This window comes from Ptychodera flava, chromosome 2 (assembly GCF_041260155.1).
Source record: "Ptychodera flava strain L36383 chromosome 2, AS_Pfla_20210202, whole genome shotgun sequence".
NCBI lineage: Eukaryota > Metazoa > Hemichordata > Enteropneusta > Ptychoderidae > Ptychodera > Ptychodera flava.
The window spans coordinates 13,808,969-13,830,570 of record NC_091929.1 but is presented as its reverse complement, the minus strand read 5'-3'; the positions used below and the strand labels follow the sequence as shown (position 1 = coordinate 13,830,570).

General features: G+C 35.3%; 2 protein-coding genes across 2 annotated transcripts in view; one reads left to right on the top strand and one right to left on the bottom strand.

Moving 5' to 3' along the window:
* Window positions 1-282: 282 nt before the first annotated feature.
* Window positions 283-6,837, bottom strand: LOC139115259 (actin-related protein 6-like). Its single transcript, XM_070677246.1, has 9 exons — window positions 6,699-6,837; window positions 5,555-5,672; window positions 4,883-5,075; window positions 4,200-4,335; window positions 3,494-3,649; window positions 2,827-2,941; window positions 2,266-2,389; window positions 1,180-1,318; window positions 283-651 (listed from the first exon to the last, which is right to left on the bottom strand). The coding sequence occupies exons 1-9, from the start codon at window positions 6,767-6,769 to the stop codon at window positions 519-521; spliced, it is 1,185 nt and encodes a 394-aa protein (XP_070533347.1). The 5' UTR covers window positions 6,770-6,837; the 3' UTR covers window positions 283-518.
* A 446-nt stretch (window positions 6,838-7,283) lies between these two features.
* LOC139115237 (acetyl-CoA carboxylase-like) overlaps window positions 7,284-21,602 on the top strand; it is a 73,174-nt gene continuing 58,855 nt past the window's right edge. The window contains 3 exon segments of the mRNA XM_070677213.1: window positions 7,284-7,581; window positions 11,105-11,396; window positions 13,643-13,684. Coding sequence (XP_070533314.1) covers window positions 11,128-11,396; window positions 13,643-13,684 — 311 coding nt within the window. The 5' untranslated portion in view covers window positions 7,284-7,581; window positions 11,105-11,127.

The following is a 21,602-nucleotide window of genomic DNA, read 5'->3' as shown; positions in this document are numbered from 1 at the left end:
CCAAATCAAGAATAAAAATCAGGGGTCACCATGCAAAATTTGGTACGAGCAACACAAATTGCCAAACATTTGACATTTAAAATGGCTGCCAGGCCATAATTTTCAATTTTCGAAAATTAAAATGCATAATTTTTTTTTTTACACCAAGAGTTTAAATGAGCCCCAGCAAGTGGTAGACCAGAAAAGTATTGAAAAAAGTTGAGAGCTTGAATATCTGTCCCCGAGGCACATTCTACCTTATACATGTAGCATTCGTTCCGGAATGACACAAACTCCTTGAGGTAACTTTTTCAACTATAATTTATTTACAAAAATAAAAATTACAGGTCCAGGACAACCCCCATAGTAGCATTTTCCAGTGGGCAGTGAAAAACATCAATTTTTCTAAAAGAATGCCATCAGATATCAAACTTGTCAATACAGTTTCCCTGGCCATGTTCAGATATCAAACTTGTCCATACAGATTCCCTGGCCATGTTCAGATATCAAACTTGTCCATACAGTTTCCCTGGCCATGTTCAGATATCAAACTTGTCCATACAGATTCCCTGGCCATGTTCATCATATTCCTTCCTTGTAACACAGTAATCACTTTCAAAGTTGTCCAACTTGGATAGAATTCCTCCTCCTTGCCAAGCATGTGTTATGGGACTGGGAAAAAAGGACAAAAAAGATAATTTCAATTTTGAAAGAGTACAAATTTGACATTTCCATTCATCAAACAGTGTTTTGTAATCAGTGCTATAGAATCAAGTCTTCTGTTGCTCCCCTGTCATTTTAGACTAGTTAATGAGAAATACTGCCAGATGTTTGTTGCAAAGGGATTTTCAGGGGAGGGGGTGTGATAAAAGAAGTGAAATATTTTTATTATGTAGCTTTCATTTCACGACTTTTGTGTACCTGCCGAACAACATCTTCTCGTGAAGGTTGACTTGTTATTTCATTGCTATCATAATTTTTTAATGACAAACATATCTGAGCCAATGAAAAATTTGAAACCGACCAATTTACAGCATTTCTTTAACCCTTTCACCCCAGTTCCCTGTATATAGGTCCAACTTTACCATAGAAAAGAATGGATTTGGGACAAACCATGGTGGTGAAAGGGGTAAAGGAATATTGTACATGCATGAAAGCTACATGCATCCAAGACTACACACGATGTATGTTGGTACTTACTTGGTTGGCAGTGAAACGTTGACTTCATATTCCTGTGGTGCTAGGGATCTAACATCATCCAAGATTCTCTTCCGGTATCCGGGAAGCAGTGAATTTCCGCCAGTGAGGATGATGTTGTTGTATAAATGAGGATGCATCTCTGAGAAACAGGAGAGACAATTGAGAATTCAGTCAAAACATTAAGGTAGAATTAGCTGTGAATACACGGCAGTGCTGTGGCAAATCAATTGCACTTGGGTCAGGGGTCATTGCCACAGAAACGCTGCATATTCACAGCTAAGTTAGAATGTGCCTGGAGACAGATATTCCGACTCTCAAATTTTTATTCTTTTCTGATCTACCACTTGTGGGGGCTCATTTTAAAGCTCTTTGAGTAAGAAAAATTTTCACAATCTTAGTTTTTCCCCCTGGAGTTAACACAGAGATGGTGGCGATTTTAAATTTTAAATATCAGTAAATTTTAGGTAATTTATTTCTCTAGTACCAAACTTTGCGCGTTGACCCCTTATTTTTTATTACTGATTTGGTGAGAGAATGGTTGACAGTTTCACAAGGAAAGTTTGAGTAGTTTAAATATTTTACTTTCCAGGCACATACTATCTTAATTTTGCCGATGACATCACAGAAACATAAAGGTCAGTTTGGAGAGAAAGATTTTGGCTCCAAAAATACTCCTGACCATCAAAACAGATTGCAAAATTCATAAAGTCAATAATCTCAGACAAACAGACCTAATTAATATTATAAACTCCAATGGCAAACCTTAAGGGATAATTGTGAATTGCTTCTGCTGCAAAATCTATACTTAAAAGAGTTTAGAGGGGTAATATTTAAACTTGCCGACAAATAGCCTGTTGATGAAAATGTGAAGCTACAATGTGCTGAGGGTTCAAGTTGAGCGCCCTCTAGTGTTAAGTCTTTCAGAAACGTTTGTTTTTTAATTACTATTACCACACTTCCATATTTCTTTGTCATTATTCCATGCTACTGTGAGTGACACTGTTTGAATAGTAAGAGTACGATAATAAGTACCTGTCGATCTTTTATCTTTCAAAGCTGTTTACCATATTATCTCTCACAGCTTACCTTCCGGTGTGGCTTCTATTGCATTGACAATTGCTTCCGGTATTCCCATCTCTTGGATACCAATGTCCGATGGATGGAATAAAATCTCCGGAACAGAAAACCTCTCATTATTCATTCTGATTACCTAGAAGAAAACAGTAAACAATTACATATTCATGTATACACTTACAATGGAGTTCTATAAATTGTTGATGCACATAAAGACAGAAGAAAAAGTTTAATGTCCACAATAGACCCTGAGCAGTCCCAGAGATAATTAGTTATTAAGGTCTGTGTCAGCAAAGACGGCACAAGACCTGTCAAAACATTGTTCAATATACACAGAGAAATAAACATATGTTTGAGGTGGGCAGAATTTTCGCATGTGCAAGTGCCTATTTTACATGGCCATATAGAGACTTGTGCAGAATGGACAAGCACAGACTCTGGTAATTTTTCATGGCTATACAAGCATTCTCTTTACTTTATATATGGTAAGTTTTTATAATCACTAGTGAAAGAATAATTTAAGAACTCCTTTTTTTTTGGAAAGACTTGATCAGTTTTCTGTCATTTCTGTACCTGTTCATGTTGCTTTGGTTTTTGGAATGCCTCCTCTTTGACGTAACCTTTCTTGATTTGTGAGAAGTCAGGCAGGACGTAATCCCTGACGATGGTGTTTTCTTTTCCTTTCAGTCTGAAAATAGATGCAATGAAGATTTGTTGGTAACCGTGAAGGTGTCACTAAATAACATTGGTTCATGATGATGAAATTAGCATACTAGTACTCCAATATATTGAAGTACACTTTTCCCATTTGAAAAGGTTTTCACTGAGTTTTTATACTCACCTGTTAGGACAATAAATGTAGCAAATGTAGCAAATGTTCTTTGCTAGGTCTGCTTGTGGGCTGGACAGCCAGTAAGGAAAATCAACCGGAAGTATCATCTTTAAAGGTGAGTATAAATGGTCTAGCAAAAATGTTCTACATTATATATTTTAAATCTATGTATTTTGTGATATATGTAGAAGTAATTTAACAAGTAGCATATGGATATTAACTATGCCTGATCAAATTAATTGTAGGATTCTGGTTTCTTCACAAAGCTATTGGATCCATTGGCTTCACAAAGCTACAGGAGGTCCCCTAAGATAACCAAATTGTCTTCACGCCAATGACTGGGCCCAGCATTCTACAGGTGTACTTACTTGCTTTAAGATTACACAAGAGTCAAGACATATAACTTACTTGGCAATATCCATGTCTTTGTAGAACTGATTGGATACGTAACATAACTCTTCTTTGACTAGGTTGATGACGTATGTCTCGTCCATCACATGCAGTTGTCGGTATGACAGAATCTCTTTAAGATGATTGGTCAGTAGCTTCCCACCAATGTTCATTCTGAAATGGAAAACGTCAGCAGAAAAGTCACTAAATACTCTTTACATATCATAAGTATGGTTAGCTAGATTATTTACGGTAAATGAGAGACCCATTATTATCAGTATCATGTCAGCCTGGGAATATGAAGAAATACTGTGTGATGAGTATTTTCATGGTCGAATTCCAAAATAATTACCTACAAATTTATACTTACTAACTGTAAAATATATGTCACATACCAAAATAGCATTTAAGGTAATAATTGTGAATTGTCCTCTAGATAACAACCCAATCCTTTGAGTTTCCTGCCCAGGTATTGTGACAATTATCAACGCAATACAAACAGATCATTTCATCTTTCCTATACCTATGGATATCAAATTGAAAGAATCAAAATCAGGAAAGTCAGTCAGATTTGGTAAAATCTAGTGATGTTTCTAGGACACAGCAAATAATGCATTTGGAAAGCTCTCATAGAAAATAAAATTACACATTACAGCCAAAGGCATACACCGTTCCCCTGTGAAACACAGAGCATTTTTGTTTGTTTGCAGCCACTAGTACCTACCTTCTAATGCCTTCCTCTACTTTCTTCTGGTTATAAAACGGTGCTATGTATGTAAATGAATAGCCACTGTCTACTATAAGACAACACAACTGTTTTGGGTTGTCTTGTTTACTTGTGTGAGCACTCAGTTCCCCAGCTGAAAATAAAACAAAAAAAATATACTACAACCAATACTGGTATCTGATATTTCAGTATATCAATACTTTCTATTCATCCATTTGCCTCTTGTATATTTTCCCCAATCCATCTACTTTTTTCCTATCATTCAAGTTACTCTGTGCTAAATATCTGTACAATGGTGTCTCTCTACAGTTTTGTCCATTTGTCTCCAATCATAGCACATTCTTTGTCTAAGAGTTTTCAAGTTAAGGTAGAAGAATGACGATATTAGGAGAACTAAGTTTTTAACGATTCTTTTTAGTCTACTGATTGTTGGGGCTCATTTCGAAACTCTTGAAGACAGTAACGTTTTCACAGCCTAAATTTTATGAAAATCAAAAATTAAATTTTTCCCCATAAAGTTACCACAGGGATGGCAGCCATTTTGAATATGACGTGTCAGCAAATGATATGTAATTTGTCAGTACCGAAGTTTGCACATTGACCCCTGATTTTCAAAACGTCCAAAAAAAGTTTCCTAAATAAACAAAGTTGCAGGTTCAGAGTATGTTTAACATACATACCATTTATCCTGCAAATGGATTTGAACTGATACTCTTCGAAGAAGACTTCATTCATAGCTTCTTGTATCGTTGAAAAGTTGAAGTATGGTTCTGCTATTATGATAGGATGGTCACTGCAGTCAATACCAAGCACATCTTTGCTGAAGATATGTTCCCATACTTGTCTTTGGACATCCCAATTTACCAAGTAACCCTAGAATGAAAATGAGAAGCCATAACCCATGTCAAGGTTCATTGCACAGGTCCAAAGCTTTGGATGTAGAGCAAAGGGTGTATCCAACTCTAACAATCGTCAAAGCAATTTCAGTACCAAAACCTCAATGTTTCTGTAAATACTGGTACTGACAAATGACCTGAGTACATTGAGTTACTCTTGCTGCCAATTTCTACAAAGCTTAACAATAAGATCAGTGTTTCATCTAGGTTGTTTAGTGAGGAGAATGTGCGCCCTTGCCAAAATAACTGAGGATTGCAGATACATACACCTGCCATCCAACAGCCTATATGAAACGCTGTATATAATACATGTATCTTCCTTATTCACTGGGATTAAAGCAGGTTTGCTCACTCCTATGACTGGTATAAGCAGAAATGTCACTTATTTCCATGGTGTACCCTTCAAAGCATATCTATCCTTGCTACAAAAGCTGACAAGGCTCAAGGGGTACTTACCTTTTGAAATGGTAAAATGTAAAACAACCCTGACAGATCCTTACATTCATCAATTTGGTTTCCAACAAATTGTTTCCGCCTTTCACTCTTGGCTTTCATGATACAATTTGGAATAATCCTAATAAAGAAAAAACATGATACGGTACATTAATTAGACACAACCATGAGACAATTACAACACTAGATGAATTTATACACCATTTTACTGCTGTCCATCAGTTTACCTTTTGTCTATGATTTCTTTAACTCGTTAAAATGATTTGACAAGTAGGTACAGTTATATATACCTTTCAAAAATGATTGTGAACACCATTTTAAGTGTTTTGTCTACACTTTGAAAGACAATACACTTTGTATATGACTTCACATAATAATAGTAATCGTGGTGCAATAATAATATTATTGAATGTTTGGCCAGTCAACAGATGGTCTATCAGTTCACGTCAGCCAATCGGTTCAGCCATAGAAATTCTGCGGCTTATAGTAAGGCCTTCCGGGTAAAACTAAATTATAATGGGACAACAAGAATTTTACTGTATGAATCAACAAACTCCCAGGGGATCAGGCTCTTCATAAAGCTAGGGCAGTAAAGCTATGGAACTCCGAAGGGGAAAAAAGTAATTTTGGTGGATGGCAAAAAATCACGAAGTTAATCCATGGAGATCTTTCCTTCACACATGTACATGTGTCTCCATGTCCATGTTGAAAAAAAACTGTTAGTTATTTGATCCTGGAGGGACCGTGGTTGTTAATCACAACACTTATTTTACAATTACATATTCATTCATTCTCATTCATTTTATTAATTCATTCACGATTTTCAACAACGACAGCCATCAGCCTTTGATTGACTGTTTTTTAATCTGAAATTTTCTACATAATTATTTCGACCATATAAGACACTTCAACTGCTTATGTGCAAGCATGTGACAACACCCTTGGTTATGCTATGCAACCCTTTTATCATTGCACTGCATTGCATTGTTGACATCGAGCATGCCGACATTGCCCGTGTCACAGTTGCAGCAATGCAACAGCCTGCATGAATACTCAGATGGTCGAACTCTTCATGAAATACCCCGACTCAAATGGAGATATGAATGTTGAAGTACTTTACAGTGGTTGACACAAGAACTTTCCCTACCTTGGCTCGCTATCGTCAGCAAAACCTACTTTTGCGGTGCACGCTCCGGTGTCCAGTGTGATGGCCGCCATCTTCGTATGGTAGAGTTGTCAGTGCGTTAGGGTAGCATGGGCTCTACAAAGTTAGAAAGGTTGGAAATTAAAATTACGTCAACATAAAACTTCCCTGTATCCAACATATTAAAGCTAATAATTCCGAAACTGTGCTATCAAAGGATATAAGAAAAACGTTACGTCCAAATCTCAAGATGTTTCTTGACATTTTCATATCCCATTGATCTAAAACATAGTGCCCCACCTTCAATATAATCGACTTGTCCAAACTCCGCGAATACGTAGTTTTGTTTCAATATGGACACCTTTGTATTGATTGAGACATCTTTAATACCGCAATATTTGATTTTTCAACAGAAAATGAAAACATTGAAGTAATGTATATGTTGCAAAGATAATGAAATGCAAGTCTGGCATAAATCGTGAGATAAATCTTTGAATCCCTACAGGGGATAAACAGTAAGTTAAGGAGCTCAAATCATGTTAAATTTACATCCGTGCACGGTTACAATATGACCTGATCTGCAGTTGTAAATGAGCGTAGATCACGCTATTATATCACCTGATTTCTGGAGGTCTCGTCCCAGAAATCGCTTCATCGTGTAACGAATAGACTCCCGCGCCTTTTAAAGTTTTATCTCGACAGCAGTTTGATTTCTGATAAATTCTGCAAGGTTTGTTTGTTTTGTGTCACCTCACGTCGACGTTCGTCTCTTGTTTACTGCACGGTAAGGCCTGCCTGGACCGTCACTTGTTGCAGACTACAAAACGAGCAACCGGAAGGAGTACGACAGAACCGGTGCAAACGTCGATTTTGAGAAAGATTTTAGGTAAGCAAGTTTCTAAGTGAGACGGCTCACTCATTTTTGCATGAAAATGCAAAAATAATCATAGTCCAAAATTTTAAAATTTCGTGAAGCCTCGCCTACGGGATCCACATAGAAGCTCGAACAGTGTGAAGGAAATAATATTCATAGAAAACGTCCCGGACCCGGACGCCCCTTTATGGCGGGATCCGGTATTTACAATAACATTGTATTGAACATGACACGGTAGCTAGTCTCTAGCTTCTGCCGTTTAAGTACAAAATATTTAACTTTTTTGGGGTTGTTTCTGTCAACTGTGAACCGTTGCTTCTCTGCCCAATAGTATATTCATAGTTTTTCACATCCATATGTATGTTCCACACCGCACTGTCATCTGCAGTGACAGTTTGCCGGAGATCCCGGTACAAGCCCTACCACTCCCAATTGACTGTCAAGTGCTGTGTTGACGTTGGGACACAACCCCTGGGGGCACAACCAATCAAGGCGTAGGGATGGGCAGCGGATTTACAAAATGCATACAACATAGCATTGTCACAGGAATTGGACCATAGTGAGCAAATGTTTTGTTTTGCATTCTTTGCTAACAGGCGTAACGTAATATTATCTTTTGCGATAATGGTGCATTCTTTGGAATAACACAAGTGTCATACTCAAAGTACAGTCAGTTATTTGTCTGTTGTTGTATGTAACTTGTCGTGTCTAAAAACAGCAAAGATGTACCTCTGCTTTACATGTAAGTGCATTGGCTTTTGTGTACACATTTCATCCTTTATCCATTTGTGATGGGAATGCATTTAGGGAAGATGAAGCGATCACGTTTCTAAAAGAATTTTAATCCAAAATTTCTTGTATTGTCCCCATCAAAACGTATTTTGAGAGTGATTAACCCTTTGAGTGCCAAAGTGAGTTTTTGTTGTCTTTATAGAATATAACGCAACCACTTTTTTCAGATCTGGACACTTCTTCAGGTTTTTCCCAAAATTTTGATCAAAAACTGTAGTCTTTGGAAAGATATGTCCATTTGATCCAAACTATCAAAAAAAAATACTGAGAAATTCATATAAATTGGTAAAATGTTGCACTTAAATTTTGGTGGGAAAAATTACAGCTCTCAAGGTGTTAACACCAGAGAATGCCCCAGAACAGTTAATACCCACGTGTTACATATGTAAAAGCACTGATGTATAAAGGCTATGAGGAAATAAACCCATTCTCAGTACATGTACACTTATTTACATTCCATGTTGTATTACATGCACATTTGGTTGAATCTGTACAGGTTCTCATTATACAAAATAATTTAAAACGTAAAAAAATTTTCTCTCTTTAGAAGCACTGCGGGCACATTCATTGTTCATTGTACAGTATGTGCTGATTCACGGAGCATACATATAACTGTATGATGGTTTTTCTATTCCATCTTTACAATGATAGAACACCAATGTTCTCCTTGAGTGAACAAAATTTATAAAGGAAATCGGACTACAGATCATTGCAGAATTTGGCCGTAAATTACAGTGCTGTAAATTAAATCGGTACTGTCCTTGGAGTGGATGAAATGTTTATGACATGGGGGTCAAAGTTTCTTTGGCAGGTAGACCATAGGTTACAAGAAATTCATTCACCCCTACGCGTCCCTTTTTCAATTTGCCTGTGCAGTATGTATCTACCATATCCCTCTATTGAAGGGGAAAAGAAGAGCATTTGATGAATTTAAAATAATTGAATTTGAAGTATTTGAATCAAACAAGATTGATGCTGTGCTTTACACATTACTGACATTAAGCCCTCATGGTAGGAACAACAAATTGAAAGAAAGATTGGAGGTGACTGATATGAAGTGTTTATACAAAGTGTTATACAATGGAGACTACTAGCTGTGCAATAATCTTAATTGAAATTAGAAAAGCACAAGACATGAAATTCTTCACTCCCTAGCAAAACCTGAACATTGTACTTTCACAAATACCAGACAATAAAACTACTATCTTATGAATACTTCATATGCATAATATAGAGTTGATATTTCTTTTTTTTCATAATTTTTCTTTAAATTTCCTTTTCTTTAAATTTTGCAGATGTATATTATATGTCAATGAATGATGGAAAATAGTTGCCTTATAAACACCACTTTGGCATAGTAAATATAACAATATTATTGTATAATGGAAAACTCTATAAGGAGAAGATTAGGACTTCTGTAGAGTAATACTATCAGCAGGAAAAGGCAAATAGCTTGTTTAAGTGTTATTAAATCAAGGCAGTTCTCTGAGGAATAGTGCATTGGTTAATCAGTTAAAAGCTCTCTAATACGGCCTGTACTGTGTAAGTCAAGAGAAATCAATATATTAGGAAAACATGTTCAATGCAAACTTGTCATTATTCACGTCCTTAACAAAATTCATCATGGCCGAAATGCAAATTCGGCGTATACAGCCTGTACAAAGGTGAATATTCCAATATTTCCATTATATAAATGATTTAATGATTTTACACATTCACAAAGCTTTGCGCGGTATATAGCTGAATATTGAAGGAAAAGACCATATTCTTTTTTCCAACACAAAAATAATTTAAAATATAAAAAATTACTGCTGTTATCCAAGCTTTACTGGTCATGTACCATTACACATACCGGGTATTTCAAAATCCAAACTCTCAAATAACCCATTTATATGTACATACCAGGGTCAAGCTTGACATTCAATTTAAAAAATGCCCAGCAAATTCCTTTTTTTTGCTAGTATTTATTCAGTGAGACTAGCAGGTACCTGTAACTCTGCATAATACCAATTTCCATGCATTTACTGTGATTCAGAGGAAATCTTACTTCCTGGAAAGTGAAGTAATAGACTCTGACAACCACAGCAGGGGACTTTCCATGTAAATTCTGCTGGTGCAGTCAACAGGAAAACGTTAATCAACGTATTCAGCCATTATTCAGTCTCTTAATCTGTTCCCCTAGAAACCTGATATTAATGGACATCCTTAGTTAAGATTGACTTGTAACCCTTGACAGTTACCAGGGGCTTTTGTAAGAATCCTTGTGTGACTGTGAATATCTTTTCTTTCTAATGTTCTGAATTGAAAAAATACTCTAGGCTGTGGAAATTATGTGACTACTGGTACTTGAATGCAAAAGTAAACGAATAATATTTTTGTGGTGAGCATTCTTGTGAAAATAATAATATTGTCAGACAATATTACAAACAAATGTGAATCTTTTTTTTCACCCACCAGATATTTTGTATGTTTTAGGGATTAAAATATGAAAATTTTGATCAAATATGTTAAATATGAAGTGATACTTTCTTTAATGTAAGAAACAACAGAAATGTGAATTACTGAAGATGATAGGATGAATTAAAATAGTGCTGGTCATTCCTCATACTAAGACTTTTTAGTATTGATTAACCTTTGACCCCAACGATGCATATTGCCATGACGATTGGTGCTTCACACAGATAACGATAACATCCTGGTACCTGTCTCTTTCAATTCACGTCATTTTCACTGTTTCTCTCAGATCTATGCATTGGCATAGTGTTGATGCTGAAACTCCTGCTCGATAAGATGTCGACCAAGAAAAAGGGAAGTTTGGTGTCGGCCAGCAGCTTGTCTCAGGATGGAGATGAACCCAAAACTGAGAAGAAAGTGAAGTTCACAGTTTCCCCGGATACCTCTCCCAATATTTCTCCCTCACCGTCTTGTGAATCTCTGCCAGGAGGGACAACAAACTGCAATGATCAAGGAGCAAGCACCAGTGATGGAACAGCAACTAGTTCTAGTGGTTTCAACCCAGCTGTATCTAAAGTTAGGTAAGTCTCTCTGACAATAATTTGTATGACTTCTTCAAAAGCTTCACAACTTCTGTACTGCTATTGCATTCTTGAATTGGCGCTTTTTGAATAATATCGACATTATTTTTGTAAAATAAGTATTCAAAGGACTGATATAGTAGATTACCAGGAAAAACATTTACTGTATTTAGGATTTTGTCATAATGTGGAAAAATCCTCTTGAAATCCTCATCTTGCATCAAAAACACTGTATTTATGCGGACATACACTACTATGATCATAGTAGTGTATGTCCGCATAAATACAGTGTTTTTGTTAAAGGCAGTAGACTAGTAAATTTTTCCAGGCTCCTCCAGTCACAGAACTTTTTCCAGTATATTACTGCAATCCTATGAAGGATAACAGTGTTGTACTTAGCTTCCTAAACTTTTTACCGGATTTGCCAAAGCGGAGCAAAACACCGTATTATCTTATCCCTACTTTACCCAAATAAATTGAATTGAACGACAAACATATAATATTGTACTGTACAATTGAACTAATTAATTAGTTCTATGACCTTTGAACCTTGATACAAGTGACTTTGAAAGGTCACTTAGCCAGCCTCCATGGCCAATTGATATAATAATTAATTATGGCATGGTCTAGAGACACAGATTAGATCATCCAATCTCCATTGATAAAAATAGTGTTTCTTCAATTTGATTCAGATTATTGCTGTATTGTAATCCGTTATTTGGAAGTATCTCTTATTTTTATTTGGATGCTGTTCAAATATATGGTACTAGCAATTGTGGTATAGTACATCAATGATAAGATACAAAAAATACTCAAAAGTTGAATATTAACAACAAGAATAATGGCAACAATGGATATCAATGTCCATCCTATGGTGAAAAAAGAGAGAAACATGAGATTTTGCCATATATGTGCCTCTATACATTTGGCCTTTTCTGAATCACAAATATTATCCCAACTGCATGTACCTGGTAACAACACCTAGTACTCAGGGTTGCTACTTTATAGTTTGTAAAGAAGTTTGTACATCTGTTGCAAAATACAAATTCCATTATTGTTAAATGGTCACACAGTTTACACCTGTTCCATGTACATTTATTTTGGAGTTCATCTCATTTGCACTGATGATACAGTGACTTGCAAACGTGTATCAAAATTGTGTCTGAACAAAGTTTTCAGCAGCATGTTTTCAAGAGGTGTTGGTACACCACGCATGAATCCTGACATTTGGCATCGGCATAATTTCAAACTTATGTGAACAGATCTTCTTGCCAAATGTAACCTTTTACTTAGTGACATACACATTACAAGTATTGCAATTTGGGAAGTAGACAACAGAAATATTGTGATATGATTGGAAGAAGGACCTTTTGGTACTTTTCATTGAGACCCAATGTGGCACAGATGCCAAGCCTCACAAACTTGCATGTTCATCGAAAACTGGACTTACACTTTGTACTTTTTTGTTACCTTGTAAATACCACTTTGGGCTTTCATTTTATGCTATTATTTGCAGACATACATGAAAAGTCTTGCACAGAATATGACATCCCTGAATCTGTCTTCATGGTTAAAGAATTCAAGTTGTTTTCAAATCCAAATTGACCCATATAATGTGAAAAGCTGTCATAGAATGTTGCAAGTAGTGTCCAGCCATAATTCAAATTTCTTTGACTCACTGTCTTGTGCAATTTTCAAAGCTTGCAGCTGTGATATATCAAATAGACTTGTTTGCAGTTGCATAATGTTTGCAGTTTCCTACTCAAATTCTTATGCAACTATGTTACTCTGCAGTATTTCAAAGATGTGCTTGCATCCGGAGATTTAATGCAGACTGTCATATCATCAACTACCTTTTAGTATTAATATAAACCTTATTCCTATGCACCCTGTCTGAGTGAAAATCTGCTAGTGTGTCTGCTACCAGAGGTCAAAGTTCAAATGGTTGTGCCTGTTACCAGAGGGTCAGAGTTCAAAATTAACATTCATTTTCATGCAGAATTCCAATGCTATGATCACTCATTCACCACCATGGTGTTGCTCAAACCCATTGTATCAATGAGTCTGGGAAATCGGCAATTAACAGAGTAATGTGTGTTTAATATGTGTTTGTTATAACTCTTCTCTGTTTGTATGTTTACATTCACACTTTTTATCAACATTTTCATTATATGTGCAGAATTTGCATATTTATTAGGTCACACCTGGTGATCACCCATACACGTTAATATTGCTCTTTATTACAGAAAGCTGCATACCTGTAAAAAACAAAGCTGCAAGTATACTTGGTACCGATAGTTTTTCTATATTTTAAAGGGACAAAGTCGGCCATTTCTCATGAATTTTGTTTGATACGAGATACTACTTATATTGTTTGACATGTTGAAAGATACTGAATAAATGGATGACCATGCATATATTCGACCCCGGTTTTAGACACGATAAATGAAACCATCGCGAAAATGAATTAATGGTCATGACCATTAATTCATTTTCGCGATGGTTTCATTTAATTTGTCTAAAACCGGGGTCGAATATATGCATGGTCACCCATTTATTCAGTATCTTTCAACATGACAATATAAGAAGTATCTTGCATCGAACAAAATTCATGAAAATTGGCCAACTTTGTCCCTTTAAGTAGTTACCATATTAATTCTGAATTCTCTTGCACACAGAGTGGTGGGACAGCAAAAGATTGACTTTTCTGTTCAACAATTTTTCTCTCAAATATATAAAAGTTGAGAAGGGAATGAAAAAAAATTGTTTTATATTTCAGACAGGTATTTACAGTTGCTTGGTAGCTTCCACATGTAGAGGTTCAGAATTGTCCTTCTCTCAGTCAAAAGCTCAAATTTTAAATTTCATGTTAATTTATTTTAAAAAATATGGAACTTCAAGGATTTGTGGTTAAATGTGAATTTTCAGAATGGAAACTGTTTGCATTTCATATCATTTCTATTTCATTAGCTAAGATACACTGTATGATGAAATTATTGGCAAACTTGTTCTCAAATCAAAAATACATTATGTGTCTGATGTCAAGTTATTTCAAATTATTCAGGTAATAAGAAGCTTTTCTAGAAGAAATTAACATCCTGTCAAGCCATTTGTCATCATCTGTTTTGAGGAAACAACAGAAACAATCACTCAAAGAAAATTTATGAAATGAAAAAAATTTGAACAGAATTCAAGATAGATTGATAATTGATCAGTTATGTTTTGTTGCAGAAAAATTTTGGATAATACTAAATTTATATAGAAATCGATCAGGCCACGTATTCGTCAAATTCAAATATTAATTTATGCTGGTATGCCCTCTCTTTCCTTTTTCTGGTTTTAAAGCTTTTTAAAAGTTCAGTTCATTATACCAGGTTATATTCATATTTGTTTCCAGCGATACATTTTCTGTGGATAAAGATTTTGTGATATTTTGCACCAGTCATTTGCAGGCAAGCCCTGTGATACTTTTTATGATACACACAAACAATTATGCTTTTTCAATTTCAGTGACAGGAAAAATTATTGCATGACTCAACCATCCCATATAGAGTTTCAACCTTTCACCACTATTGGTCCAAAACACATTGTCATCAATGATGACTGTGTACCTGTTGACCAGTATGGGGTATTAAAACTGTCCATCACTCTTGTGCAGAGAGTTCAGAACTCTGCATGAAAATCTTTTAGTTTTGCCTATAGAGGGCAGTAGTCAGCGTTCCTGTGAATGCAAGCAAAAGTTTCTCTCATTGCACTCGACTTGCCCTCTCACCTCTGGGGTCATTGGAAATGACAATTACATCTGTGAAATCTTGATAGACCTTCTAAAACAAATTTTTAATCATAACAACATCATAGTTGCCCATTTTCTCTTTAAATTATATGATTTATTGAAATTCAGTAGTTTTGCCTGATACGACTACAATTTTCAACTCTGTTAGTGGTTATGTAAATATTACGGCGTAATAAATCTTGATTAATTTAATATTGCATTTAGATGTTCATAGGTTTCAAACGAGGAATGCTCTAGTATAATGGATAAATTTTTATGTTATTTTCAGTATTGCCTAGGGTGCTATCTGGCAAATTCTACTGGGTTGGCTAGTTACGCTGTTGAGATTCTCTCTTTGTATATCAATGATACAATTATATGAGGGAACATTGGAAATGGTGCATAGGTGCCAAATTGTTTATCTATGTACCAATCCTCAGTGAGCAAACACTGTATTCAGAAAATTTACTGCGTTTTACTTTCACTGAAATTGTGCTTGATAAATGAGTTATTAAAGTTTAAGGCAGTACGCAAGTCAAAAGTGATAGACTTAACTTTTGCTAAAACTTTCCTCAATGAAAATTGAAACCATTCTCTTACCAACTCAAGAATAAAAATCGGGGTCACTTAACTAAGAAACATTTACACTGGTATGCAGATAAGAATGGACAGTGAAATTGATCTAAATGTTGCCACACTTGTGATATCAGTTTGTAAAGTTGTTCCAAAACTTGCCATAGAAGTTGCACTGACTTGTTATAACTGCGGTGAAAATCAGAGAGCTTTTATGGACCCATAATAAACACACACCAGGGAGTACACTTTGCAGTGCACTTCACATACACAGACTCATATTACATTCCTCATATACCGCTGTTTTGAGTTACATTGTATCACAGCCAAGTCAGAGTCTAGTTGTCATTAGACTCTCGTTGCCTTTGCATTGTATGAAGTTCTTTGGCAAAAAAAATCACGATCACAGGAAAAGAGGTGTACATACACCAGAAGTAGTAAGTGAGAAAGTTGTCGAAATGTACGGGGATAGAAAGTCAGGAAATCTTTACCCTTCACACACAGACACTAATCAGTGTCTACTTTATTCCTTTATATCAACAATTACAGCAGAAGCCTACTGTGAAACAACACTATCATCCGTCTTTAGTTTGCCGCAACTCAACTAAAGTTACCGATCCTGTAGTAAATTTTGAAACAACTTTACAAACCAATTACACAAGTGTGATAACATTTAGATCAATTTCACTGTCCATTCTTATCTGCATATGAAAGATTTAGAGATATTTGAAATTTAAAATGGCTGCCATCTGGATGTTAACTCTACGGGGGAAAAATAAAATTTTCGATTTGAAAACTAAGGGAGTTTTCTTACTCCAAAGCTTTAAAATACGCCTCCACATGTGGTAGGTCAGAGAAGTATTGGAAAAATTTGAGAGTCCAAATATCTGTCCCCGCGGCACATTCTCACTTTAATAAGTGACTTGAATAGTGCATGTAATAAAGCAGAACAGAAATAAAAATTTGTTAGAAGGCAGGCATTGACATATTGTTCCCATGGGAAAAGGTGAACTAAATTGAATTAAAATTTATTGATCATTAAAATCTAAACAGTAATAATCACAGAATGAAGTGTTAGAGGGAAAAGTCATAAAGCAGTCATGAAAGTGCGTGCTACTTAGGATATAGTGTAGTACTGTGTTTATCCAGATTATTTGAACTCTTGCTGTCACAGGAAGGTAAAGCAAATGTAATCAGAAGCTGAGCTGTGTAATATATTCTCACCGGGTTTGTGAAATATCATGCTACTGCTAGCAACAGAACTCGTATCTACAGTAGCGGTGAGTATTGAACTATGGAAAATGTGAATAGTGGGACTATACTGTACAATAGATTTTTCCTTGAGATACATGAATGCAGAAAGCTGTAATGAAACGTGGTTTAGGCCGAAGATATGTATCAATGTTTCATGCAAGAATTATTGGTTTGGAACAATGCTCTTCAAGAATAGATGCTGCCATGGAGATTGTTCAGTTCATTTCTGTTTTAACCCTTTAAGCACCAAAGTCAATTTTTGTTACCTTTATAAAATAACATCTAGTCAATTTTCTCAGTTTTTTGCCGAAATGTAGATAAAAAACTTTACCCAATGAAATATGATATTCATTTGTTCCTAAATTATCAAAAAACTTCAGAAAAATTCATAAGAATTGGTAAATGTGGCACTTTTTTGGTGGAAAAATTACAGTGCTCAAACAAAGGGTTAGATAAACTCTGAAACATACAGAATCTTAAGTTTTGTCATCTTCTAAAAAACTAAACTTGATTTTCCCCATTGATTTTACCAGTATAATGTTGAATAGCAGCCATTTTCAATCAAATATCAACAAAGGTATTTGCCTCTGATATCTCAGATTCTCAAAATTTCACAGTGACACCGATTTTTATCCTTTGTTGTAAAAGAGAAAGTTTAAGGTGTCCTTGAGCAAGATGTGAGCCAGTGCTATGTTTGCAATTAAACTTTTAATGTTACGACAAATTCTAAACTTATATTGACTTTGAAATACCGACTTTAATAAAGAATTTATATTGATTACTGGTAGTATAGTGGATTTTCTTAGATATCGAGGTCTTACCTGATTTTTTCAGCAGTCGTCCTTCCGATGTTCAAACTCAAGTTCAGCTGTCAGAATATAAGAATTTCGATTTTGAGTTTGTGTTAATGCTTCGTGGTCTTGCTTGTCCAGACTAATTGTATGTAACGCTGTGAAATCTATGATGCTTGCCATACTCTACCAGCACTGCTGGAAAAATTATCAGTGTCAAGTTGCATGCGTAAGTGATACCTCTTGTAGAAGACAAAGTAAGGGCTGTTCCATTTTATATAGGGGAGTATAGGTATCTATATATATGCAAATCCAATATGAAAAAGTAGGCCCAGATGACCATGGTGTTGTAGATGGAATTTACATCGGTTCATATGTGCGGATATGCAAGTTGTAAGTACTCCAAACGTATTTCATGTTTTCTGATCATTTTGTTTGAAGCATCATATTAAGGTATTGAACCTGTACAAAATACTATGCTGAGGTGACAAAGTATGCATTTTAATATGTTTATAATATTGGCTGTCAAGTTGACCATGAAATTCTTCTAGTGCAAATATTTTGCTAGACAAACTGCAAACATAACAAAGTGGAAATGTGTCAACAATATTGAATTTTGTGACATTTAAAAAAGCATATGTTAAGATTTAAAATTCCACAATAGAGCAGTTAGACCATGGTAGGTATGCATGACCTTTCATTGAAAGGAAACTCAAATTTACCTGTTGGTGGCAAGAATCAGTAAAATACAACAGCAACCTACAAGACTTCAGATGACCCCGTCAGGTCTCATTAGCCACTGATATCACGGTGGCCTGTTACCTGACTAATCTGCACAATCAATTGAATAACCAAGGCTATTCCAACAAGAGTTATTGGCGAACCAATGATATATACTGCCACACCGGCTGTGAAATTTGAATGTGAATTGAAATTCGATCCAAGGATAGTCCGTGCAACAGAAAGAATGACGTTAGATGAAAGAGCTTTTGAATGGTTCACTTGAGATCGTACCATTTCTTGTACATGCCAAACGCCGCTCATGCAGGCTTGCCGGTATTTGGTAAGTGCTACCAGTTTCATGAAATGAAATTCATATTTATTGTATAACTGGATGTCATTTCATAATTAGGTTGTGCGAATTATTGCCAATGAATGCAGTAGCTGCCCTAATTTCTTTAAAGAGAGGGATTGTTTTTAGTGTAGAAATTAGGGCAGCTCATGCATTCACTGGCAATGAAATTTGCACTTCCCCCATGATAACACTTGCAACAGAAAAGCAATGTGTATCAAATTTGCACACAAGATGTTCAGCCTGAAGGTCAAAGCAGCATTGAATGACTAAACACAGTCACTGGACAAGTTACAGTGAGTCAAAGGACAACATGTGTGCTTTTTGAAATGAACATGAATGATATCAACAAGTGTTTCATTTAATGTGCTGCATTATTCAGCGAGTAATCAGCTGTCCTTGCAAAATGCTATATCAGACAGTTTATTCTTGCGTGACAAAAATATTGAGATCACTTTGAATAGGATAGGGGTTCATTCAACTTATATCAGTGATGCTACAGGCCCTTTACCAGCATTCTGAAAAAAACCTGTGATTAAGGTCACGGTATAATGCCCTGTGTATCTGTAAGGTACTGAAGAAACTAGATCTTATGTTGCAGTTCACTGCACAACACCTAAATTTCATCCCATTCCAGTCTGAAAACTCAAAGAGTATAGATATTTTTATTTCTGAAAGTTTCACATATAAAATTGTGTTAATCAGATTTTTAGTGACATTAAAATCTTTTTAATGTACCGGTACATGTACTTAGACAGTGCATTCAAAGAGAAAGAAAGTAATAATAATAAAGTAATAGCGATCCAATGTTTAGCATACTAGGAAATGATACTTTACTATTGTAGAATTGGCTCAAACGTACACTTACATTACACCTCAAACAACAGTGAGTGCGTTTTCATACTGTGTAAAATGTCAATTGTAGGTGATATCCTGGGGTGAAAGGGCATTGAAGGCATAGACAGAAGCTTGCTGTTAGTTTTGTTATGATGCATATCATATACAGATGTTATTGTCACTGTTCGTGGCATTTGCTTTACATTGCTTTGCCTAGCTTGTGCTTTCATGGAGGTAAAAAGAATGTCTTTCTTTTTACCTCCATGGTGCTTTGTAATTAACTGCGCTTTTCCACTGAACCAATTTGAAAACTTTAGATTCAGAACTACATGTACATTAGGCCGTTTTGTGTTTATGTTTATAATTCTCACACATTGCTATAAATATGGTCACATCTAAATTATAGGTCAAATTGGAGGTGTTTTAGTCTTACATTTCGATATTTTTTAACTACTTACAAATCCTGATGCCTTGGATCTTGAGTGGACATAACCTTACCAATTTAATATTTGAGTAATCAGTCACAGAAACCATTCAGATTAATATTACAGTTACTGTAATACAACATTTAGATTATAAGTCGATGGTAATACACGACTGTCATACCCCCCTTGGCATTTTTACGCTCCATATATGCATATGTATATATGCAAATGGGAGGTATTCGTATAAGGTGGAAAAATGGCGTCTGTGTGTATGTATGTAAGTATGTATGTATGTCTGTTAGTCCGTCCGAATCAAAAACTCCTAAACCGTAGCACCTACTGTCCTAGTATTTGGTGTACAGGTGCACCTAGGGGTGGAGATGTAAATTTGTTCAAATGAACTTGTCAGTGTCAAAAATATGCAAATGAGGGGGAAAAAAGGAAAAATCCTACAAATGGCTAAAACTCATTAAGCATTGGTCAGATTTGGTTGAAACTTGGTATGCAGATTTCTTTAGGTATTCTAAATTATGTGTGCAAAAATTGGGATGAAATTTGCATGTTTGTATTTTTAGGGTATTTTTTCCGTTTTTAGTCAAAAAATCTTGTTTTCTGAAATCGTTCGTCTGAATGCTATGAAACTTAATATTCATGTTCCTCAGAATGACTTCAGTCATGCTTGTACAAATTGTATTGATATTGTCATATTTGTAATTTTGGGGCAATTTTCCCAAATTTTGATAAAAAATTTTTTAATCCAAAAACTGCTGATTTGATAGCTTTGATACATGTATTTGGTATACAGGTATCTAAGATTAATCTCAATACAATGTATTGAAGGTATGTTGAAACTGGCAATTTTTTATTTATTTTGGGGGCAATTTTTGCCTTTTTTGGTCCAAAAATTTTTCTCCTAAAACTTCTGATCTGGTAGCTTTGATATCTAGTGTACAGGTTCCTAGGGTTTATGTTGATTAGATATATTTAAAATTAGGATGAAATCTGCAATATTGTATTTTTGGGGCAATTTTTCTCATTTTTGGTCAAAAAATTTGTTTCTCAAAATTTACCAGTCTGATTGCTTTGATATTTAGTAAACCGGTCCGTAGGGTTTTTGTTAATAAGATATATTGAAATTAAGTTGAAATCCAGAATTTTGAATTTTTGGGGCAACTTTGCGAAACTTTCAGTTTTACTGGGATATCTTTCATTTTGTATTTTTAAGATTTTTTTTGGTAATTTTATACCTACTGGAACTAAGAGTATATAATGTGGTGATTTAGTAAGCATTTGATATGGTAAACTGTATTTGGTGTTGAATGCGGCAAAAAAATCCTGGCAAATTTTGAAAAAATTCCTAACAAATGCCAATAAAAAAAATTCAGCCAGAGAAGGTTTGACAAAAAGAAAAGGTGAGAGAGTGGGGAAAAAAGAATGTACAATGGATCGGATAAAAAAGATAATGTACAGGTCTCATCGATC

What these genes read in the sequence shown, in the direction of transcription:
- LOC139115259 (XM_070677246.1), bottom strand. Translation starts at nt 6,769, where the DNA reads ATGGCGGCCATCACACTGGACACCGGAGCGTGCACCGCAAAAGTAGGT. An exon ending in ACATTTTACCATTTCAAAAG is followed by an intron (nt 5,076 to 5,554) that starts GTAAGTACCCCT and finishes TTTTCATTCTAG; the next exon opens with GGTTACTTGGTAAATTGGGA. An exon ending in AATAGAAGCCACACCGGAAG is followed by an intron (nt 1,319 to 2,265) that starts GTAAGCTGTGAG and finishes CCTGTTTCTCAG; the next exon opens with AGATGCATCCTCATTTATAC.